Below are 24,831 nucleotides of genomic sequence, written 5' to 3'. Positions count from 1 at the left end.
TTTCGTTTGAGAAGGTAGAGAAAACAGTTCTACAATTCTTAGAGGTATAGTCGGATCTTTATTAGCATCAGTCCGCACTTTATTATTGCAAATTTTACGTTTACAGGAAGAAATAGAGTCGTTGACTGGTATATCTAGAATGTCTTTTCCTGCCTGCGGTGGCTCGTCAAGCATTCAACATATTGATTTCATTGACCTTTGATCATTGTGTCGATATTGCTGCTCGTTGGATATAAGCAATGCCAAATGACAACCTCGCGTCTTGCCTTGCGTCGTTGCCAAGTATAGAGAAATTCATAGACATACATACAGCTCATAACTTACACCTTCAAGCGAGGAATATAGAGACATCTCGAGACGACGACGACGACGCTAAGCATCCTCACAACTCCGTTAGCATGTGACTTACTGCTAGATATCTGCGGAGACTTGTGCACAAGCACTGCACAGACAACATGTTGTAGCTGATTAAACTAATCACCACGTTCAAGAAATCATCATCTAGCTAGTTGAGTCTTACAGATGAATATACACGAAGCTGGGCGACTCATCTCGCTCTAGAAAATGGTCTGACCGAAGCTCGCCCCTATCCTTGGTTGTTCAGTTGTTCTACTATCCAGTGTTGACATTACAATGAAGGTATCGGAACCAAAGCTGAACCAAATTCGTGCCGGATCCCGGTTAAGGGAGGTGGTAGTGGACCCTGGTAGCTCCTTGGCGTCTGCACTTGAAGTTCTGCGTTACATGGCGGGACAAATAAAGATAATTAACCTTAACCACCACCTCGGCACAAGCGTCTCCACATGGTTAACATTAGAAAGGGTTCCGAACAAGCCGTTCCACCCCTCATCATGTGGGATGTTAAGCTATACGAAGCAGGGTGCAGGCGAGAACCACCGGACATCATCGCTTGTCGATGTGGCGTTCGACCATGTCCCCGTACGTGTTTGTGTGCTTGCACTATCGATGGTACATTGTCAATCTAGTCTATCTGAGTCTCTTATCACGCATTGGCACCGCGTCTGGAACGTCTTGGGGATTGTGGCGTGGAACAAGGTCGTTCCAGCTACAGCTGGTGCCTCCTGCCCAGGCTACCTGGTTAGGTATTAAGTAGCGAAAAGTGCGACCGTCTCGCGTGGCTTCTGATAGCTCGTGCATGTCCAAGACCAGATAACACCAATCATTAACTAGCTCTGTGCCCTCTAAGTTGCCATTCACCGCATTGGCGATGGCAAAACCTTGTAGTCCCTGCCGGCTGCCGGAGTCCGAGGAAGGCAATATGCGTGCTCGAAATTGGCATTCAAAAGGGAGATTTTGTTCTCGCGTAACATCTGTCCCTAATGTTGTCTGACTGTTCATCAGAGATCACGTTTTTCTCTTTACTGTGTCAAAAACATCTCTCGAGGAATTATCTTCATAAACATTGACATCACAGAACGGTTCAACCAAGATGGTTCTCGTTGTTCTCCCTGCCCTGATTCCTGACATCAGGAGACTCTACGATGTCTACTTCTCCGCTTTCAAGCATGACAAGATGGGTCAGATTCTTCTGCAAATTTTGTTTCCTGGAAGTCTTGTAGATTCGGAAGAGTTCAGGGCAGCTCATGCGGCTGGCACCCTCGACTATTGGCACAAGAGCAGTGTTCAATACACGTTCAAGTGCGTGGATAGTGAGACTGGAGAGATCGTCGGCATTGCTCTGGGAGACGTCTATCTGCAGCCACGCAGCGAAGAGGAGCGGAAATTCGAAGGTGTTCCTTGGCTTCAAGGAGAGCAAAGAGAACGTGCCGAAAAAGTGCTGAAGCCTCTCTGGGAGGTACGCGAGAATTTGTTTGGAGGACAGCCATATCTCTGTAAGTTGGGCCACGTGGTTTGGAGCACTGAAGACCGGAAGCTTACCGAAAAACCTCGTTTTAGACGTGCATGTTATCGGCGTGGAGCCCAAGCACCAGGGTCGCAAGGCAGGGGCCGCAGTAATCGAGTGGGGAACCGACCTCTGCGAAAGAACAAACCTTCCTCTTTACTTCGAATCCTCTCCTTCGACAGTTGCTCTCTATGAGAAATGGGGATACCAGCGTCTAAACGAGAAGATTGTCCACAGCGCAGAAGTGCTGGGTACAGAGACAGACATTGAGGTGCCTCTGATGGTCAGAATGCCCTCGGGGGCTGGCGGCATTGACTTCTACGACTGGAAAGCCAAGGGCTACCCTCCATTTTCCGGCCGAGTGCCCAAGAAAATGCCAAGTCCCAGCAGCCAGCCGAAGGAGGTCAAGGACACTGCCACAGAGGCCAATGGTGCCAAGCCAACCACTATCGCCGTGACCCAGGTCACCAACGGCACGAAGGTGGTGACAGGGGTAACAGCAGTGACCGAGGTGAATGGACTCAACACGAGCGGAGCTAAGGCCTCCTCGGCCTGGGCAAGATGGTGGAGGAGGAGCGGGATAAAGAACGCAGCCGATACCGCCGCGCCAAGCCAGATTATCAGATCCTCTGATAATCACTAGTTGCAACGCTAAGGCTACACAGGAATGTCCTGTATTTGTACATAAAACACGCCACGCCAAGCCACGCCGGTGGTACTTTAAGTAATATTAGGTGCTCACGTTTCATTAATCAGAAGCCAACTTACAAGGGTGACTGCTTCAGCTCTCTGTCGGTGAATTGCTCGTAGGCCCGCGCCGCCTCTCGCTGTATCGAATTTCCCGCGGCTTTATGTAATGTGGCTTGCACAAACCTGAGCCGGCGTCGTAACTTCGAATTTCGTCCGAACTGGACGGAGCTTCGGGAATTTTGAGATTTCAGCAGCTTTCGGTCGGAGATGGAAATGAGCAAAACGGAGGTACCGTTGTATAAGTTCTAGGAAACTGGAACGACTTCGAGCCGCGCATGCTTCTCTATTTCTGTCGAAAATGTGGCAACGATTGCAGAAGGCGGCCTTATTTACTAGGCTGGTCGCTTATGCATTCAAGGCGTATTTTGTGATCTTACGACGATCCGTGGATGCCAAAGCAGTGGCCCTCTTTTCGCGAAACGCGCCGGACACCCCTCGAACAAAGAACATCGTCGTCGTCGGAGCGGCCTTTGCAGGCTATCATGCCGCACGTCTGATTACGAAATCATTGCCCCGTGGCAGCCCCTACAGGGTTGTTGTAATCGAACCCAATACGCACTTCAATTTTACTTGGGTCCTGCCTCGCTTTTGCGTCATTGAGGGGCATGAGTATAAAGCATTCATTCCGTACGGAGGCTACTTTGCAGGAGTTCCAAAGGGAGCTGTACGATGGATTCGAGATCGCGTAATTTCCGTCGGAAGAACGAGTGTAACACTACGAGACGGCAAGCAAGACATCGATTATGATTTCCTCGTCGTAGCTACTGGATCGACAGTATCCTATGGTTTACCATCACGAGTTGGGTCAGAGGACAAAGCGGAGGGAGTGGAATTTCTCCGAGGCGTCCAACAGCGAGTGAAGAATGCCACCAGGATTGTGGTTGCAGGTGGAGGAGCAGCTGGAGTGGAGGTCGCCACAGATGCTAAGGGGGCATATCCTGACAAATCCGTAACACTGGTACACTCACGTGGCGCTGTGATGCACAGATTCGGGCCAGGGCTACAGACCGGGGCAATGGAGGCAATAAAGAAACTAGGCATCGAAGTTATCTTGAATGAGAAGGTGATAACTCCGGATGCTAGCGGGGGATTCGTCACCCTGAGTTCCGGACGAGACATTGAGTGTGATTGCTATGTGAGTAATTCCAATCGTACCGGGTTTATACTGCTCTGCTTACCTGAGATGACAGCTGAATTGTACCGGGCAAAGACCAGCTGGAGGCATCTTAGCAGATCTTGCTGCCGGGTCCATTTCACAATCAGGGCATATCAAAGTCAAGCCTACCCTACAAATTGCTGATGATAACCTCTCAAACATCTTTATCTGCGGAGATGTAGCAGATACCAGTGCACACATGTCAAACCCTAATGCTCGTTCTGCAATGCGCCAAGCCGAGGTGGTAGCAGACAATGTTATTCTAGCCACACGAGGGAAGCAGCCTCGTCACAAGTATACTCCACAATGGGGAGACGGCCTAATCAAACTGACGCTGGGATTGGTGAGTTCACCTCATTGATGTTCTATTATGGCGAAGAGTTAGCTTGTTAAGAGATATCTACAGGATCGATCCATACTAGAATTTTGGGATGGTAAAGGAGAGCTGCTGTTTCCAAGCCAAGAGAAAGACCTTGCTCTCATGTGCGATGAGGCTTGGAAAGTCATGGGTGCGACTCCGTTTAAAGATCCAGGAGAATTTAAGGCAGAGTGATGGCACTAATAAAAGAATACATAATATAATGGAGGAATACACAACCTTACTGTAGAGGATAAATAGGACCTTGAAAGGATCATTTAGAATGAAGCTGCCCATAATGCTACTATAATGATTCTTTACCCAATACTATCATGAGCATCCGTCATCTGTTTTGTATGAATCCGGCGTTACCTAAAGTAAACCATCTAGAATCGCTATTCTGTATTATCTCTTTAATCACTGCTTAAAATATACTCTTTCAAGAGATAACTTTCAGCAGTTCTGTTCATTACGGACATGATAATCTGTCAGATTTGTGCCTTGCACTTGTCACTTGAACATCATTTGGTTGATAGCTACAAAACATTCCGCAATTGGTTTGCCATCGGAGCTTTTGCCGGTCCGTTGCCGGAAAAGAAAGTAAACATGGCCTGTGCAACATCACAGGGCTGAAGCCCCTTCGAATAGCCACTCTCAACTAAAGCTCACTAATGACAATAGCTCACAGCAGCGGACGTAATTTGACCTTTCAGTTTCAACATATCCAAAGGTGGATTAGTCTAGTGGTTATGACGTTTCGTTGTGGTCAAATGAATCCGAAACAGCCCGTGTTCGATTCACGGATCCGCCATGTCTTGTCTTTTTGGTTCCTAGACATACAGATCTCTCCTCTTATAAAATGAGCATGATCAATGATCAGTGGACCTTAGTGCGCGACTGCTGGCTAATCCGAGATCAATATATCCCAAGCCGAGCAATTGCTTGCTGAAGTCAATAATGGCGTGTCTCAATTGTACTGTGTCTGTGATGGTTGGTAAACGTGGTCAACAAGATGCGCTTAAGTTATCATTCTACATTGAAACGGGGACAGTCCGATTTAGATGCGGCTGTGGGTGGTGGTCGCCAGTGATCGTCAGGGCTGCAGCATAACTGTTCCAGGGACATCCTTGGCGAAAACAAGCAGAGTACTGTTTTTCAACACGTGGCCAACATGCATCAATTTTAACGTACTTTTTTGACATATGGCGTCTTCAATTGGACGCGAGCCCCTATTCTATCATAAGTTGCGGCAGATTGTGACCTGTTACTCGATCTTACATCATCTCAAAGCACTGGAAACGAGCCTCAAGGATTGCGTATGATAAGGCATAGCATACATACGATATGGCTGAGTATAGATGACATTTTGCTCGAGGAATACAATAGCGGATCATCTATAACCAAGGTCTCAATTGAATTAAAAGCTAACCAATCCGTGCATAAATGAGAGCAGTACGTTGCCGTAGGATCGTGTCCATCTTCAAGCCCAGTTCCTAGGGGATCCTCTCTACGTTCACGAGGACGAATCTTGAACACCCAATTCATATTCATTTGCCCATGACGAAAGGCTCACGACCAGTCGGTCAAATACTTCCCGTGCTGACACAGTTCGGAAGGCTTGGTGTGAGAGAGCCGACAATGCTACTAGCGCAGGAGTTGACATAGTTGAACAGAGATGTTATGACAGCGTTGAGAGGGGAGACGGTGATGATGTTGGTAATGCCACCAATTGAAGAGACAACGCCTTGATCAGCCGCGATGAACTTAAGTTCAGTTAGCCAAGCAGTCACAAGGAACTATTCAAACCTTAAAGTCAATGCTTACCTGATTCAGGCTGGCGCAGATAGCGACCTGATCGGTTGTGTCGAAGACACTCCCTGATGCATCCTGGGCGATTTCAACGGCATCCGCAGCGAGTGCAGCAGCATAGGCAGTGAGGTCAGTCACAAGTACCTGAATTGAACATTAATCACACTGAAATGACTGTTGACGATAGTTGACCTGGTCATGGCTTGGACTTACAGGTAGTGTTGAAACTGCATTTCCCAGGGTAATTGTGCCAGCCAGGCTGTTTGTCACTTGAGCGAGGTTCGTCAGTGCCATTAGCTCCTGTATAATTTCCGTCGCGTTGAAGGAAACGGTCTGAGCGTAAGTGACCGATACCGCGGCGGTAAGGAGAGTGAGGTGCTTGAACTGCATGATTGCGACGTGGTATGCTTGAAGTAGAGTGAGACCTCACGCACAGCTTGAAGAGTCGACTCGTAAGGGTGGCAAGGCTTGTAAGAGATGGTGTTCTGATGGGGATATAGTAGATTGGAATGCCAATACCTCGTGAGGGAATCAGCAAGACTTTATAGTTGAGTTGAGGCCGTGGGTAAGTCGTACTATACTGCTTCGAAAGGTGCCTATTACATATGAGTTCTACCAAACCCCGTGACGGATGTATTGATGTATCACTATGGATGTGAGACCGTACTAAACTGATGAATAACAATGACAGCTCGCGAGGCGTTGTGACGTGGGACCAATGGGGTGATTCCAGGGGTTATTCTTCTTCTGCCCGCAGCACTTAGTATGCACAGGTTTTCTACCGTCTACCATTAAGTTGCAACGCAAATATTTTGGCGCGTATATTGGCTTGTTAATTTGCGGCAAAGTGTTATGCCATTCAAAGCCTATGATGGCAGTGGCGCTGCCCACCGCTGCCCACCGCTGTCCGTTGTTCCCGTAGGAATGAGGCGGCAGACGAGGCTTGAGACATTTCTGCCATTCCTATCCGTCTATGAGGCTGCGTTTTTCTTGTCTATTTAGACCACCAAGCGGATAGGCTATGTTTCAGACTTTTACATTCTTCTAAGAGGCCTACCTTTCGGTTGTACTTTTCACACCGGGTTCATTGGCTGCCACTGTCACTAGACAAAGGCTGAACACAATACACCTCTTGTCTGGTTGTTTGACCCCTTCCTACTCGGCTTGTGTCCACTTTTTAGACACACCCGAGTATCTCAGCTATTGTATCAGTCGGAATGCACACTCCGACCAAGAAAATGAGGGACGGTGAGCTCCTGAGACATGTCAATTGTAGCCGTTATCTCCGCAAAGTTTTCCGCCACCGGCTTTCTTCTTCCCGTGCGCCCGTCATCGTTTACCATATAAGCTATTGAGTTTATCACGTCGTACAATGCAAATAATGTTCCGTCATAGCCGAACCTTGTAGTGCCATGGTCTTTGATGAGTGAATCCCCTATCGCCTCTAATCCCCTTTTTCCAATTTGAGGATAACACAACAACCCAAGCCAATCATCTATTGCTGTCAATCACTAGGACAGCAATAATTTGTGACAAGCCATCACATAACACAAGCCTACCGAGCACGTGTATAGTCGTGCATGAAGGGAGCAGCGTCGCGCGATTTCTGTCACTTGGCCAAGCAGAAGAAAAGTCAAACAGACGGGACGCGGTCGCTAGTCCAACAAGAGCGAGACATGCAGTGCCGCGAATCCACCCGGCAACTTGAACACGGCAGTGCTAGACGCAACAGGTCCGTTGCCCAGCAAACAAAAGCCAAGAGAAGGCGGCGCTTTTGAGGGCTGGGCGTTCACAACGAAGTTCCGGCACGTGGCTTGTAGAGCAAATATCGTTCGTGATCTATAACATGTCATCCGACTCTAAGCGGCTTTGCGTCCCCTCCCACCGAGGGTTTAGTCATAATCATTGTGATAATTGGCTCACGGTGAAACGGTACGCCCCTGTCCAAGATCTGAGACCACCGATAAAATCAACGTCATGTATTCAAGGGATGGGGCGGGACGCCTCGGCTTGATGCCTGGCAGCTGAACCTTGAAGATAGGGTGCTTCTCATCGACCTCGGCTTGAGACCCCAATAAGGCCAGATAGCGTAGGTTTAGCTAGATGTGATGATGGAAACCGTGAAGTAAGATCGGTAAGGTTCAAGTAGCTAGGCGTGTCATTCATACGTTCCCGCTCTCAATCGCTGTAGCCACGCCGTGTAGAAGTGGCCCGACCTTCGTGTTGTGATGTCGTCGATGAACAGCAGAGTTTCGATCGGAAGGAATGGTTTCTTTGGCTTTCGTCATCAATTTGGCAATCTTTCGGGTCACTTACATTTTTGACTGGGAGAAACAATATAATTGCCGATAAATGTCGGCCATATCGGGGACCATACTGGGTGCGGTTCCCGGGGGAAGTAAATGCTTATCAGGCTTGCCGCCAGTGAGAATGACGACGACTATCACAGATCTTTAGACGCTTGTTTCTAATCAAAAGGTTGATTCCAGCCCAAATCGCGACTCTTGGAGATACATATGGGAGATCAACAATAAGGGACAACGAGCATTAGTCAGCGCCATGATATGTGATCAATTCAAGTACATATGATCCTATCTAAGTGTAACTTGTGGACGATCTTCTAGTTCTGCAGATCTGCCTGTGGAGTATCAAATTAGCCATTAGTGTTTTTCTGCTCCGAAATCACTGATTCAACCAGTCTTGTCTGCGATTGTGACGCCCTTCTCGCTGCTTTCTGCTGTATCCTGCCCCTCAACTACTTCGTTCTTGTTCGGCGGCACATAGCTGCCTTTGAAGTACTTGTACATCAAACGGATGAAATCTTTGCCTTCCCAAATTGGCAGTAAAGTGATAACTCCAGCGGCGAAGAAACCCCAGAAGAAAAGTACTACTACCCAACCCTTGAAGAATCCTCTCGAGAAGATATATCCTGTGCCATACATAGGTATCGGCCAAAGCAAGCAAAATGCCAACGTCAAGAATACACTGATGAAGATCGCCCTGTTTCGAGCTTTCAGCAGCAAGGTTTGATTCTCCGCGTCGTGGGCCGCATCTAACTGAGGCTCTTCGCCTCGCGCCTCGTACGCTTCTTCATCGTCGCGCTTGATTTTTGTATGGAAGATATTCCAATCAAAATTATCGGGCTTGATGTAAGTGATGAGAGGTGTCAGAATAATCGGCGAGCATAATGACACCATGTTACCAGCAGCTAACGGCAGCGGTGCATTCAGCGTTGTTATATTGATCACGCCTTGCTCAGTCTTAGTCTTAACAAACCAGGCTAGCAATCCAAGACAAGATCCAAGTACTGGGGAGAGGATAGCAGCGAGTTTTGACTGCTTCTTCCACATGATCGTGCACGCCATCGGAACAATCATGCTGTCGACGACAATACCCACGCATACAATCAGAAATCCGACCGAGAAACCAGAAACGTGATTGAATCCGACAGCAACAGCAGCCGCGACCACTGCGAATCCGGGAGTTGCCCAGTGAGAGAACCGCATAATATCATCGCTCGTGGCGTTGGGGTGTATATATGCTTTGTACAGGTTGTACGCGAGTAAGGCTGTTGTCGCAACAGTCTCAGAAGACATAGCCGACGTTACTGCCATGAAGATCATGAGCAAAACCGCTACAACACCTCCTGTGCCCATGACTGTCATCGCGGCATACGGCATAGCCATGCCAGCTGCGACTTCATCTGCAGTCATGCGGTTGGGATAGGTCGGAAATTGGGGTAGATGTTCCGCCCCGGCTGCCACGATTCCAAACGTGCTAGCTAACACAAATGGAATGGTGAACCATGACAGACCACCGAGAATGTAACCCATTGAGGTGCTACGGGGATCGGCAGCGATTGCCTTTTGAAACAGCTGCGAATCAACCGAGGCAGCGAAGCCAGCGCCAATGAGCACCAGACCGATGTACGCACCGTCCTGACTTCTCATGGTGAGGTATTCTCCGCCTGCATTGCCATCGACAGGATGTAGTACCGAAGCTTCCTTGAGAAGATCCCACATGCGATCCGACGACCCAATAACATCGGAGGTGGTGTAGACAATGAAAAGAGATATGAGCATTATCACATAGATAATGACCGTATGAATCCAATCTGTAATGAATGTTGCCTTGATGCCACCTGCTAAGGTGTAAATTACCACTCCAATGGGGAAGAGGAAGCATGACGCGTCTCGGTTAACGCCGGTCCTGAGGGAACACCAATGTGAGCTGCAGAAATTCAAATTACTGATAGGGGACGACATACATCGCAGAGTAGACCGATGATCCACCTACCAGCAAACTAACTGTAGTTAGAAGTTGGTAGACAAGGGAGTATGATGAGAATAGTAAGTGTGTCGTTGTGCCATAACGAACGCGGACAAGCTGCAGAAATGTTTGCGCCTTCGGTGCGCGTCGCTTGAGTTCAATTGCAGCCACAGAGAACAGCATGATCTGTACACAAGCTCCAGCAGCATACTGTTGCTCAAGTCAGAGTTTACGCTCTTCTGCAAACCGTAGACAGGACATATAATCTTACCCAGTATGGACCAGACACACCGTAGTCATAGCCGTATGTCGTCGAGGTGAGCAGCGTTGCTGCGATTGTCCAACTTGAGACAACGGCCGATGCTGTTAAACCTGTCTTCACCGAATGCTTCGCTGTCATGAACATTTCGGAATCTTGAATCTCATTCATGTATCGGCTCAAAGCCCACGATATGGCGGACATGCCGATTGCAAAAGCTGCCCCTACTCCAACGATGATGCCATACCCAACCCCTGAACTAAGCGGAGGCGGGATTTGAAACCCCGTTGCTTCTGACATGCTTGTGGCAGTTGCTCGTGGCTTGGAATTGCATGCAGCAGAGAGGAACGAGAGGAGACGATGCTTAGGAACCGCCAATGCACAACTAGAAAACAATGCTTCAAAGTATGTATCAAGATCCAGAGTTGCGGTACACCTAAGTTTAATATGGCTTATGATCTACACCGTCATATCTAACTCTAGGCCACGTTCTGCTGGGATTACATTGATTGCCGCTCTGATTGTACCTTCGTACATTACCGATGTAAGTCCGCCTCAGCAGTCACATATAGCATGCTCCATCGTGCGATAACGGATCTTTTTCCAGTTTAGGAGAACCGATGCACTGACGCAATAGCCCCTGATGCTGTCCCGGGATACCGGGCTTTGTTCTGCAGATGTTGATGTCTTGGATCGCCGCCAAGACAGTCAAGGCCAGATAGATGTCACCTGTCATTTGCAGGGTCGGCTTGCTCCGGGCAAGATTGGGCTGTCATCCTTATCATGGTAGGATTGGCGATAACTAGGCGCATGCATCGACAAGGCGGACTGTGGATACTAGAGCTCATTTTATTAGTCACTTATCAGAAAGACGTTTGCATTGTGCGATCAATAGAGACCTTTGTGTTTCCTCCACAGGGCTGCTTATGGTGTTTCAACTACCAGCTACTAGCATGGCCGACGGCAACTTTCCTCGGCAAGATAGCGGCAAGTTACGAACGGCCGTTAGTGGAATCATTGCGAGAGGTGATTGGCTGCTCCTCCTATAAGTCGGTTGACAGCATGCCGCCGACAACATGTGCCGATCATGGTGGGGCAGCCAGACAGCTCTTATCTTGACCCCCTTTCCAACATGTGCAGTAACGGCAAAGCTACCCCTGCACTGTACGATGCTGCGCCTTGTGCAGCAGTGACGACACTCTTCATCTGCCCCTCACTAGTCCGGCGAGACTGGAGACCCACGCTCCAAGACTTCGAAGGAGGCTTACTTGCAGTATATCCCAATGAAAAAGACACATCACACCGAGTTTGAACCATTTGATGACCCAAACGTCGCGCTCACAATGGGTTCAGTAGCTCCGAAACGCAAGGCCTTTATTAATGTTGACTTGGGCGAGGCCTATGGCAACTACTCATGTGGCCCAGATGAGGAACTCATCCCAATGATCGATCATGCCAATGTGGCGTGCGGATTTCAGTGAGTACTCTTGAAGCGGCACGGTCTAGAAGCAATAGCTAATGAATCACAGCGCTGGGTGAGTGAAGGAAAGTCTTTCGATTACCAGTGAGCATCTTAATCTAACTACCAACAAGAGATCCGTTGCACATGGCAGAATCCATTCGTTTATGCAAACAATATGGCGTCAAAGTAGGAGCCCATCCTGGTCTGCCTGACATCCTAGGATTTGGTCGACGCGAGATGAAATTGTCACCAGAAGAGCACACTGCCAATATTATTTACCAAGTAGGTGCCCTGAAAGGCTTCCTCGATGCGGAGGGCGTGCCTTTACATCACGTCAAACCGCACGGAATCCTTTACGGCATGATGTGTAGAGACGTTGAAGTCTGCCGTGCGGTAATGGCCGGCATTCCAAAAGGCATCAAGGTCTTCGGGCTGGCGGGCACGTGTATGGAGCAAGTCGCCGGCGAGATGGGCATTGAGTTTGTCGCTGAGTACTACGGTGATGTGAAGTATCGGGCAGACGGATCACTCATTGTGGACCGCAAGAAGCAGCCGTGGAAAATCGAGGATGTGAAGAAACACGTTCGGCAACAATTAGAAGAATCATCAGTTACCGCGGTGACAGGAGAGGTAGTTCCTCTTCCTACAAAAGAGTATCAGATATCTCTGTGCTGCCACTCGGACTCTCCAGGGTGCGTGGAAATTGTAAAGGCTACGAAAGAGATTGTGGATGAGTTCAACAAGGCAAATGGGTTCACATAGTCCTCTCATGTTGTATTCCTCCACGCAATGCAAGCTACCTCCAAAAGTTCGAAACGCACATAGTGAAACTAATGTGAAGATGCCTCTTGAGGACAAAAGCAAGTTGTTTCTCCTGTGACACTGGGCTACCCCGGACCCTCGCTATTGGAGATGCAGTGGGTCCGATACTTATCATCAACCCAGTGCCGTAGATCGGCAAATTTCGAGCCGATAAGCAAAACTTCCCCGTATCTCGGTCAAGTCTATCTGTCAAAGGAATAAGAATTACTGGTATCCAATCAACTGTCGTTAAATTTACCCCTTCTCAGTCCTTTCACCCGAAGATCGCTGTATTTCGTGGTGCTCATATGGTGGGGAATGAATGATGAAAGCTAAACTGGGGAGCTGTGATAGCAGGTTTCAGGGGGAGCTTCCCCACTCCTTCACGCCATCGCACTACTCTTATCAGCGGAGTCAGATCGGCAGGATAGAAAAGCTCCGTAACAAACGGCCATCCATGGACAGCTACTATTTCGAAAATGGCATGTCCAACCGGATTACGGTCTAGCATGTGAGCTCATTCACGAACCGAGATCATGGACCAGGTTGTGTCGGCGAGAGTTGCCTTCTGCTAAGGCGAAAACTGTCAGAATCAAAACGCGTCTCGAAATCTGTATGCACCGCGCTTCCGGGGCCTGGAATACGTGCAAGTGTCAGGGAGAACCAGCAGGACACCCTCCTAAGACAGCACTTTGTTTGCAGCCAACATGGAGCATCTGAAGACTCTGCTGATAGCTAATCGTGGTGAGATTGCCGTGCGTCTCATCAAAACTGCAAAGTATGTGTTTGAATGATACAACAACCATGTGCCCAAAGATCGAAATGCTAACCTGGTAAAGGCGATTGGGAATTCGCACTGTTGCTGTATACACCGAGCCAGATTCTGCGTCGCAACATGTAGCACAAGCTGACGAGTCTCATCTTCTTGAAGGCGATGCTACGCGGGCCTACCTCGACGGCGATCAAATCATTGCCATCGCTAAATCTACCGGTTCACAGGCTATTATCCCTGGATATGGCTTCTTATCCGAAAATGCGGACTTTGCCAGGTCTATCGCTGCGGCTGGTCTGCAATTTGCCGGACCAAGTCCTGCTAGCATCGAGCAGTTTGGTTTAAAACATACGGCACGGGACTTAGCCATCGCAGCCAATGTCCCAGTGGTCCCCGGTACGCAGGGCCTGGTGAACAATGCTGATGATGCTGCTGAAGCGGCAAGCAAGTTGGGCTATCCTGTGATGCTTAAGTCCACGGCTGGAGGAGGAGGGATGGGCCTATTGACGTGTGCTGATGAGAGTGAATTGCGCAAGTCATTCCAAACAGTACAATCCCGCGGCGCCGCTCTATTTAAAAATTCGGGTGTTTTCCTCGAGCGCTATTACCCAGCAGCCCATCATATCGAGGTTCAAGTGTTTGGAAACGGCCAGGGTAAGGTAGTAGCGTTAGGTGAGCGCGAGTGCAGCATCCAGCGTCGGCATCAAAAAGTTGTAGAAGAGTGTCCGAGTCCTTTTGTCGCACAGAGGCATCCAGAATTGCGGCTGAAGCTCTGCTCGGCTGCTGTATCACTCGCCGAGTCAGTGAAATACGCAAGTGCCGGTACTCTAGAGTTCCTTGTCGACGATCAAACCGGAGACTTCTTTTTCCTGGAAATGAACACAAGGTTACAAGTAGAGCATGGTGTCACCGAGATGGTATACGATGTAGATATTGTTGAACTCATGTTACGACAAGCGGACTCTCAAATCGCTGGAAAGGGCGGTTTGCAAGTTGATGAGCTACAAATTTTGGGCGAACGGTGTAACGAACCGAAGGGCCATGCGATCGAGGTGCGAGTGTATGCAGAGAATCCAGCCAAAGATTATGCCCCGTCACCAGGTCTGCTCCAGAAAGTCTCATGGCACACTCTTCCGGGGACAAGAGTGGATACGTGGATTAGAGCTGGCATCACAGTGAGCCCAAACTATGGTAAGCTCTCACAAAGAGACAAGGAATTAGCTATTGCTGACGTATTTAAAGACCCCTTGCTCGCAAAAGTCCTTCAACATGCCCCTGACAGATCACAATCAGTCGAAGCATTGAAGGAAGTACTCACAAACTCAGCCATTTGTGGCCCTCCGACAAACCTAGACTTTCTTTTGGCTATCCTGGAGTCCTCAACCTTCCAGGCCGGGGAAACCATCACACAGTTCCTCACAACCTTCGAATTTCACCTCCCTGCTATTGATGTATTGTCTGGTGGTGCATACACGCTTATCCAAGACTATCCCGGACGGCCAACCATTGGTCGTGGCTTTGGACGTAAGTCATCCTGTTTTCATTCTTACCATTGCAACTTCAAATGGAGCACTGAAAACAACATCTCAATACATATCCGAACAGTCGCCCCTTGAAGCCAATTCTGTCGTGTAATCTTCCAGCTCTTTAACTACTTAACCTCATAATGCAGCCACTAACTCCGAAGCTTCTTAGATGGAGGTCCCATGGACCCAGTTGCATTCCAGATTGGCAATGCTCTTGTTGGCAATTCTTTAGGAAAAGAAGGCCTTGAAATCACACTTAGCGGTCCAGATCTCATGTTCTTGGGAAGCGCTGTAGTGGCCCTTACGGGTGCACCCATAGTTGCGACATTAGATGGTGAAGAATTTCCTATGTGGCAAAGAGTCAAAATATCTGCTGGCCAACGGCTCACAATTGGCAAAACTCTGTCAAATGCCGGCTGTAGGTCCTACCTCGCCGTATACGGCGGGTTCCTCAATGTTGCCGAGTGGTTTGGATCAAAAGCTACCGTACCCATGGTCAGCGTAGGAGGATATCAGGGCCGACAACTTCGCACTGGAGATCTTCTTCGGGTTATTGATGAAGTGTCTTCCAATATTGTCTCCAATGGGTCACCAGTAATTCCGGACCACATCCTTCCTCGGTATAGTGAACACTGGGATGTCATGGTAATGCCAGGCCCTTATGCTGAAGGCTACCTCCTTCCCGAAGACATGGAGATGTTCTATAATGCTACCTGGGAGGTTTCCCATAATGCGGCGAGAGGTGGCATAAGGCTAGTCGGTCCAAGACCAAAGTGGGCTAGGTCGGATGGAGGTGATGGTGGTGCTCACCCAAGTAACGTCATTGAGTATGGGTATCCAATGGGAGGCATAAACTGGACAGGCGATGAGCCAGTCATATTTCCTGTCGATTGTCCTGACTTTGGTGGCTTTGTCTGTGCGGTGACAGTTATCAAAGGTGACTACTGGAAGCTTGGTCAGCTACGCTCAGGAAATACGGTTAAGTTCCATCCGGTCACTCTAGAAGACGCATTAAAGATTCGTCGAACAAACGATTCTTTTATTCACAGTCTATCCGAGGGTGTCGCTAATGGCTCAATCGAGGTCACCAAGCAATTTGGTAGCGAGCCGATACCTCCCCCGCCCACCATCTCTACCCCAGCAGTCATTAAGAGAATTGAAGAGACATCGACCCGTCCACTCATTTCATACTGCCAGGGTGGCGATGATTATCTTCTCGTGGACTACGGAGATGGTCATTTCGACATCAACCACAAATGTCGTACAACGGCGTTGAACCGGAAGCTCAAGGCTAGTACAGGACCAATCAAATTTTCCGCTACCGGCGAGGGCATCTACAATACTGTCTGTATTGGGAATTCGATGATGATCTACTATAATGGTCTTGTTATCCCGCAGGCAGAACTGCTCGAGTATCTTGTCTCTCTCGAAGAGGACTTGGGTGACTTGCATTCCATCACTCTACCAAACCGGACTTTCACATTACCTTTGACTTTCACACATCCGAAGCTCACTGAATCAATTGAGCGATACATGGCCAACCAACGACCTTACGCTAGCTATTTGCCCGATACTTTCAAGTTCGTGGCAGAGAACAATGGCATCTCGGTTGATGATTTCAAGAAACTGTGGCTGACAGCCGACTTTGTGACAGTTGGTGTTGGCTTTTTTATGGCTCTGCCAGAGTGCTTGCCAGCGGATCCACGTCATCGATTAAATGCCCCAAAGATGAATCCTAGTCGTACATTCACTCCCGAGGGTACAGTATCTTGGGGTGGAAGTTGCCTAGCGATATATCCGGTTGACTCCCCGGGAGGCTACATGATGACCGGCATGACAATCCCAGGAGTAGATACGCTAGGCTACAAGTATGGTTTCTCTCAAGACAAGCCGTGGATGTTTGAGGACATGGACGTCATTAAGTTTGAGGAAGTTAGCCTGGAAGAGTATGATCGTCAGATGGCCCTTTTCAGAAGCGGTAGATATGAGTGGAAGGTTGAGCCGTCCACCTTTGATATGAAAGCACATAATGAGCTTCTAAGAAGCGTGGAAGGCGAAGTAAAAGCTATGAAGGAGCGGCAAAAGGAATTCCAAGACAAGATGGTGGCCTTAGAGCGACAATTGCTGGACAAGTGGGCCGAAGATAAGAAAGCTAGTGGTGTATCAATGGATAATGTTCATGCTCTTCTAGACGGTAAGTCCACCATTCCTGTCTACTCTATCATGACCAATGTTCTCACATACCTTAAGAGCCTGATATAGAAGCAATCGAGGCACCAGTCAACGCCAATGTCTGGAAGGTCCTGGTTGAGGAAGGCCAGCTACTTCAAAAGGGTCAAACAGTGATCATTCTCGAGGCGATGAAAATGGAAATAAATGTGAACGTTGATGATCGGCTTGACGGTACCAAGATAGAAAAGGTCCTGATTGCACCCAATGATATCGTTCAGAGTGGGAAACCTTTGATTCTAGTCAGGACCCAGACTAGCTAGGAGCGATGCATACTAGCAAAATAACAAAATAACACTCAAGATTGACTAATAACCAACACCTTGCCACATCGCATGTTTTATGTAACTACTATTTTTGAAGTCATGGGTTAAGATCTTGGTGGGGATCACGAGTTCGCCACAGACATTCGTCCCAGCCTATCAGCACTCACATAAATCTGCCTTATAATGGAGAGGGTGTGCATGACACGTCATGATAACAACAATGTTAAAACATATTCACATTTCGTTGCACAAACCCCCATCCTGCATTTCCGTCATTCTATTTTGAGTTTTGAAAGCTGTGAAATCATGGGGATCCCTTATTCGAAGCAAATTAATACCGCTTTTGATGAAGTGACACCTCTAGTGGCTGCAGGATTTCGTGTTCTGCGAACATCTCGAAATATATCTATATTACTTGCAGTAATCCAGGTCGTGAACACTTTACTCCTCGGTATTGCCGTAATTGGCGTGCTAGCACTGTTAATTACCGTCAATCCTGATCTGGAAGAAGAGCGACGAACTCTCGTAACTCCTACCGTGAAGTGGGGTGCTGCTTGGTTTGTCGATCGCGCATGGCTTCAGATTGCACTAGCCACTATCCTTGCTGGTTGTGCTCTAGGAGGGATGTCGGGCTGGGTCTACACCCGGGACGAGTTCAAAATGAAGGATACAGTGGATAGGGGCGAGGGGATCAACACAAATGCACCTGAAGGAGGGATTAAGGACACGGATCAAAGTGAGATCGCATGATACTAAAAGCACTGAAGATCAGAAGGGAATCATTGACATTCAGACGACAAGAACTGTTAAGTTGTCTGCAACAAAATTTACGAGAGCTTACTATGCAAACCTCCTTCAAAGAAGAACAAAATTGGTCTAAGCTCAAAGCGTAGATATTAACGTGTTGCCCGTCTTTTTCTTGTGACAGCTAGTCACTTACGCTTGCTTGTCTGAGCCATTGCTATGGGCAGGCTAATGCGAAAAGCGAAAATCCAACCGTTTGTTTCCAGCATCTTTCGTTGTTGCAAAGTAATTCAGTTGCTCTTCCCTTGACATAGCATCCCATCTACGGTCACGACTCTGATTTTTTCGGATATAATATGTCTTAATAAAGGCGAACATGCAGATATTGAAAACGCAGATGCCAATAAGGACTTTGTTGCCTCGTCGATCTTGCAAACCCGATTAGCTACACTGTTCACAATTCCACTAATCCTTAATTATTTAGTTGCAACTTACATAAAGGAGCATCATCGGCCCGGTAAATATTTGACTGGATGATGAAGCCGATATTTCCCATCATGTTGTAAGCCGCGGTACTCAGAGTTCGTGTTCGTACGGACCCAGAATTCCGCGAACACCATCCGACAATTGCCGGGTGAGCTGTGATGAAAATGTTTAGAAATTTGAATGTAATTCTTATGCAATGAAGACCCACGAAATGGATATGCCACTATGAGTGAGTACACCGCATATTTGACCCACGGGTTCTCATCCTTGGGAAAAGTTAGAAGCACGATCAACAATGGTAAAGTCCACCACTGAGCAATCGACGCGACTATGGACCGTTCGTTAAAACGATGAGATAACCATGCCATCCATCCCATCTATTGATTTTATGTCAGCTATCGAGTAATCCGTTGAACATGTCTGCTGTTGGACTCACATTGATCATATACAAGGCAGATGCAGGAATTGTAAGCAGCGTAGTGTTGAGAGTACTAAACCCAAGACTTCTAATTGTGATAGTCAAATATGCCGATAGAGTGCCCATAGGTACGAATTGAAGTATGGCCATGAGGTAAATCGGCCACATATCGTAGTCTTTCAGTGCCTTCCAAAGAAGCTGGAAGTTGACGGCTTGTCTATTATGCATGTCGCCCTTGGATGGATCGTCTCGTATAACTCGATTTGCTTGGATAACCTCTTCTCGCTCTGTAAACCAACCTTCTTTACGAAAAGCCTTCCCTTTAGTTTGATAAGGACTAGCAGGGAGATAGAACCACGAGGTGATGCCAATGGCCTAAAATGCGTCAATGTATAACACATCTTACAGACGAATAGCGTACTCACTCCGGTGATGATGGCTTCGATCAAAAAGAGCCATCTCCAGCCTACTCTTGTCAATTCTGTGAACAAATCACATGCTGCAGTGACATACCAGACCAACCATGAGTTCCGTTGAGCCGCAGAATACCGTATGCCAAGAAAGCGCCAATAATGTTCGTAGCTGTCGATGCAATCCAGAAGAAAGTCAACCGTGGACCCAGTTCCTAAGTAGGCGATAGTTATAACGTGATGCCTCTGAACACTAAACGTGGATGGAATGCTTACAGCAGACTTATAGTAATACGAAAGATAGAGAACAGCATCTGGAATGAAACCACCTTCTAAAATACCTAGCAGAGCTCGAGTAGCGTAGAAACTCGACTTTCCTCTCAAAGCACACTTATGAAATAGTTAGCGCTAACTGTAGTGTTTGAATTCAATTTCAGGATGTGACCTTACTTGCGAAGCGGCAACAATACTCCACAGTGTTATTTGTATAGGTACCCAGCGATCCACACCCAGCTTTTTGCTTACAAGCTAAGACTTCGTTGAGCACCTCTAGGGCAACAGGTTTGTTATCGCGCAGCTTACTTGTGAAGGAATCTCAGCTGCAAGAAAGCATGTGTAGAATATAGTTTGTCCGTAATCTAGGAACTTCATCAGCATGCTTCACCTATAGACCAAACGTTCTTGCTCACTGTAATTGTTCGTATTTAATCCCAAGTCAACAAGGAATGAGTCACTTAAGGCTTGACCTAGAGGGATAGATTAACATTGATTCACAGCAGATTGTTGTGGGGCTTCGACTGACTGATATTGCCTCTGTCAAGTTGCATACACATAAACATCAGGCAGGTCCATGGTAGAATCCATTTGTCAATCTTGCGAACAAGCACTTTTTCTTCCTGTGGTTCCCAAGTAGCCGTGCGATCAAGTCTATGTCTTCCCTCAAACTTCTCAACAGGCTCAAAATATTGCGCGAACTCTTCATCATTATACAGAGTTGGTTTGGAGAGTGGCTTGTCGTCGGCAGGCTGTAGGTTATGAACCGAAGCTGAAACAGAAATATCTTTATTCTCGGCCATTTTTGGAGTCGATTTTAACTGTATTGGAGATTAAAAAGGTGCAAGGCACTCTAGAAAATGATTTTGCTTGTCTCAATTTTAATTAGATGCCGCGACCATTATTTGTCTCCGAAATGGCCAGGATTGGGTGAGCGACAGTCGTCGCCATTGACCTTTGATAACGGACATGGCGTTAACATTCATTGTTAAAAGTCCACGTTGCGATAAAGGAGCCATGTCGCAATCTAGACTAATTTTACATCAGTAGTGGGATTATGAGAAAGGTATGCTCTACAATGGTACGCAGGGTTATAGGTGCGCTATTGTGGCCCTAGCAGAAGCAGAGTAACATAGTATTGTATACTAGGTCCAGAATCACTAGGATGAATCGATCTTCATCGTTGGCCTTAAAGACCTTGAGCTAAGGAAATAGAGATAGTCGATTATCCAAAGGTCAGCACAAGTGGAGGAGGAGTGAACTAAGCGAGACGTGGGCTACATTTATGTATTCCAGCGAGAGGATGAAACTCGTCTAACGGCTTCATTGAATGAATATCGTCTACTTTATTGGTTCCAACATTGTAAAACGCAATTGACGCTGCGATTAGGTGATAATTATCCGTGGCCACTATTATAGGTCCAGAAAACACTATTGACATAGCACATGTCACTACAACTAAATTCGCATTGGAAATATTTCTAGCCGCTACCCTTCCAAGAAGTCACAAGCATCAATGACACAAAGATATTCCGTCTTAAATTCTGTCCAAGGCCCTATTAGCATGACTAGCAATTTGCAGGTCAACGAATTTCCTCGCTAGTCTCGTTTGTTTTGCATTTCATCCTGTTTCGAATATGTCGTTATCCATCTCATGGGTACATGATGCTTTCGGGCATGAATAGATCAAGGCATGATAGAAACTTTGATGTGTCAGAACTCCTCCCAGTAGACGTTAATCAAGCGCATGACCATAATCGATCCCGCTGTCGAATTCAGCCCCGTGGTGGCTTCTAGGATGGCCTTACCTCGCTTAACGATGATTTGCTGAAGACTCTGGTGGCTCCCCTACACTTTGTGCACACTGCAGCACACTACAGGCGCTACAGTATCCACCCCATACTTGACTGACACCCAGCACTTTGTGTCTTCAAATGCCAATCAATCATTTTTTGTCTGTAACGGATCTTCGACACGCGAAACTCCAACGGGCTAACAATGTCTATCACTACGTTTACCTGCTGGTTTCACACTGCCGTAGAAGTAGCACGGGCATCGTTTATCAATAGCCCTGACAAATTCTTTTGCCCAACCGTGCAAGCGACAGGGCTGCAAGTTGATTAGAGTGTAAATTAGTAACAGAATGATTCGCGATATCGGATTTGACCCTGCACGCTAGATACCACGCGACACCTAACACTTCAAGGGTGAAAACACTAGAGTCGATGGGCATAAGCCATTGTTAAAGCTAGGGCGCCAGAGAACCCTCTAGGTGATCACGTCTTCTAGCACCATAATGCCACCATTCGCCCCATCAGAATCTCGGATATCTAAACCTCGCGCTGAGTGCCGAAAGCCGCACGTAGATGGAAGTGATGAGGGAGATAAGTTCCATCTTCTATGCATGGCGATCTCGGGAACGGTTTGTAAGTTGTCGCCACCATGGGTTCTATCGTTAATGCCGCAGGTTCTTCATCAAATGGTCGGTTGCTGAGAGAACCGTTGCAGTTCTCCGGCGCTCTTAGCGGTAAATACCAGAGTATTGTTTTGACTCCTTCCATTGGCCAAGAATTTCCGAATGCATCAATCAAATATATATTGACCGCATCTAATTCGGACGAGCTCCTGCGCGATTTGGCGATTACTGGTATGTTCCAGTCTAGGAGTCACCCATGACTGTGCTAAATCATGACAATGTTTTCAGTCTCGCAAAGAGGGGTTGTTTTCTTTCGTAACCAAGACATTACTATTGAGGAACAAAAGGAGCTGGCTCAACGTCTTGGAGAGCTGAGTGGAAAACCAAGCTCCTCTAAGCTACATATTCATCCTCTTCACAACTCAGAGCGGGAACATGGCGCCAAAGACGATGAAGTCAGTGTAATATCAGCGGAAGAGGCCAAGAAGTATCTGCAGAGTCTGAAAGCCCGTTACGGCTTGGATCGCAAGAAATCGCTTGCCCCTCAATGGCACTCGGAGTGAGTCTACCTAATACGTGCAAGGAGGGGAATGAATACCACTGACAGGCTTAATAGTATCGTTTTCGAGCCAGTGCCGAGTGACTATGCGGTTCTGCATATGCACGTCATTCCGCCAACTGGGGGTGATACCCTTTGGGCAAGTACCTACGATATATACGATCGGCTTGGCGAGAAATATGCAAAGTTTCTTGAAAGTCTGACAGGACATTTTGCCGCTCATGCGTTCCAGATTGCAGCAGATAAAAACGGATTCAAACTATATCAGGGACAGAGGGGTTCACCCCATAATTCAAATGAGATACTTGAAGCCGATCATCCTATTATTCGGACAAATCCGGTGACAGGCTGGAAAGCCGTATACGGCCTTGGGGCTGAAACCATTTATGGGTTAACTGAGGACGAGACGAAGGACGTCAAAGGTTATATTCGGAAACTCCTTCTCGAGAACCACGACCTTACTGTAAGTGTACATTTCGCAATAATAGGAACATCCACACTAATAATTTAGGTTCGATTCAAATGGAAGGAGAAGGATCTTGCGATATGGGATAATCGCTCGACGCTCCATGCCGCTACGTAAGTATACTATGCCGTCCTGACCTTCTCGTAATTCCCACTTCTAATTTACCCAGACCCGATTACGATGTAAATCATGATCGCACCGGCTATCGCGTCGTCAGCATTGGTGAGAGGCCATATCTTGATCCAAATTCGACAGGTAGAGTGGAAGCATTGCTTCGTGATGGCGTACAGAAAATTTGAATTTTTCGAATAGATTCACATTGGGCTCGGTCGCATTAAGCCATATGATTACCATGAGTACGAGTCTCGAAGTCCCCAGTCTGGACTGAATTGGCGATGAGGGCTGTAGTAATTTTATTCAGGACATCAATGATGAATACAATGCATCAACTTTAACGCAATCCACGCTACTAACGTAACTATGATTTGTAAGTTACCGAGAAAATGTCCCACCCAGTCTCCTGGCTCGAGATGAAAAATTTCACCATTCTTGACACTGAGGAATTTCCCATTCTCTTTCTGGAGCGAGTATTCCCGACTATTTCCTAAGAAGCCAATCTTATATGTTTCAGCTCCATTGACAGACTTACTCAGAGAGGTGTGGCTAGCCAGATACCGGCCATCTACAGCACTAGCCAAAAAGTAAGTTCCATAATTGATCTGACCGCCATCAGTAGGGGCACCTCCTTGGGCATGAATGACCCAGCGATAGGTCCTGATCTCGTGGTTTGCGGTTGCAGTGGTGAGGGTAATATCACTGGCACCGGAGCCTGTATTGGTGATGGCATATCCACCTTGCTCGAAGACCAGCCAGCGACCTTCCGTGAGGTAGCCAACAACTTCCTTGAAGCCATCCTCGACGAGGCTGGACATGTCCTTGTGGGCATTATCAGGACCAAAGGGGGGAAGCAGCTTTGGATCAAACCCAAAGACATCCACTAGAAGTAGCACTTGAAGTCAGCATCATCGGGTTTAGGATAATGATCGGCAGCTCAGGGTGTAAAAAGACTCTAAGACTGCCTGATATTCGACTAAAACAGAATGTGGCATGATACACCGACGTTGGATACAGAAACAATATGAAATCTGCTTACTGCAAAGCTCCATCCCGTTATAGTTACCATCTGCGTCCTTGGACGGAGTTTTGGTCTCAGGAAGCGACAGTGTGCTATAGTCAGGCTTCAAACAAGAGTCAGTAATAGCGAAACCTCGCAGAAGTGGTTTTTATCTTATATGCTCAGAGTCAAATGCGTTGACCAAACTTGACATATGAGCACGACGCCGGGGAGTCATTTCCTTTGTCTCGATATTATTGTAACCAAGCTCTTTGAGCCAGATCTCTGTTATTAATTCGCATTAGTTGCGTGTCTGCTCGGAGGAAAGCATATGCTTTACCCCTTACCTGCAGGTGCAAACCACATGGACGGTGTCATTGGCGTAACACAAAGTGCAATTCCTCCAGGAGGAAACTTTACCTAC

At 47.5% G+C, this 24,831-nt stretch overlaps 5 protein-coding genes across 5 annotated transcripts; 3 read left to right on the top strand and 2 right to left on the bottom strand.

The window, feature by feature from the left end:
- Positions 1–1,450: 1,450 nt before the first annotated feature.
- UCRPA7_6097 (putative gnat family protein) lies at positions 1,451–2,507 on the top strand (the record flags this gene model as incomplete). The annotated part of the gene is made up of 2 exons (XM_007918638.1): positions 1,451–1,853; positions 1,918–2,507. The coding sequence occupies 2 exons, from the start codon at positions 1,451–1,453 to the stop codon at positions 2,505–2,507; spliced, it is 993 nt and encodes a 330-aa protein (XP_007916829.1).
- A 3,204-nt stretch (positions 2,508–5,711) lies between these two features.
- On the bottom strand, positions 5,712–6,327 carry UCRPA7_6096 (hypothetical protein; the record flags this gene model as incomplete). Its single annotated transcript, XM_007918637.1, has 3 exons — positions 5,712–5,891; positions 5,953–6,081; positions 6,151–6,327. 3 exons carry the CDS (start codon positions 6,325–6,327, stop codon positions 5,712–5,714), a joined length of 486 nt encoding a protein of 161 aa, XP_007916828.1.
- A 2,300-nt stretch (positions 6,328–8,627) lies between these two features.
- Positions 8,628–10,019, bottom strand: UCRPA7_6095 (putative urea active transporter protein; the record flags this gene model as incomplete). Its single annotated transcript, XM_007918636.1, has 1 exon — positions 8,628–10,019. The coding sequence occupies one exon, from the start codon at positions 10,017–10,019 to the stop codon at positions 8,628–8,630; it is 1,392 nt and encodes a 463-aa protein (XP_007916827.1).
- A 2,052-nt stretch (positions 10,020–12,071) lies between these two features.
- UCRPA7_6094 (putative lactam utilization protein) lies at positions 12,072–12,689 on the top strand (the record flags this gene model as incomplete). The annotated part of the gene is made up of 1 exon (XM_007918635.1): positions 12,072–12,689. The coding sequence occupies one exon, from the start codon at positions 12,072–12,074 to the stop codon at positions 12,687–12,689; it is 618 nt and encodes a 205-aa protein (XP_007916826.1).
- A 3,166-nt stretch (positions 12,690–15,855) lies between these two features.
- On the top strand, positions 15,856–17,518 carry UCRPA7_6093 (putative urea protein; the record flags this gene model as incomplete). Its single annotated transcript, XM_007918634.1, has 3 exons — positions 15,856–15,859; positions 15,955–17,220; positions 17,277–17,518. The coding sequence occupies 3 exons, from the start codon at positions 15,856–15,858 to the stop codon at positions 17,516–17,518; spliced, it is 1,512 nt and encodes a 503-aa protein (XP_007916825.1).
- Positions 17,519–24,831: the final 7,313 nt, after the last annotated feature.

Source organism: Phaeoacremonium minimum, assembly GCF_000392275.1.
Source record: "Phaeoacremonium minimum UCRPA7 unplaced genomic scaffold PA7_03_scaffold_450, whole genome shotgun sequence".
Classification (NCBI taxonomy): domain Eukaryota; kingdom Fungi; phylum Ascomycota; class Sordariomycetes; order Togniniales; family Togniniaceae; genus Phaeoacremonium; species Phaeoacremonium minimum.
Note: the sequence above shows the minus strand (reverse complement) of the source record. Positions and strands in the feature narration are given on the sequence as shown.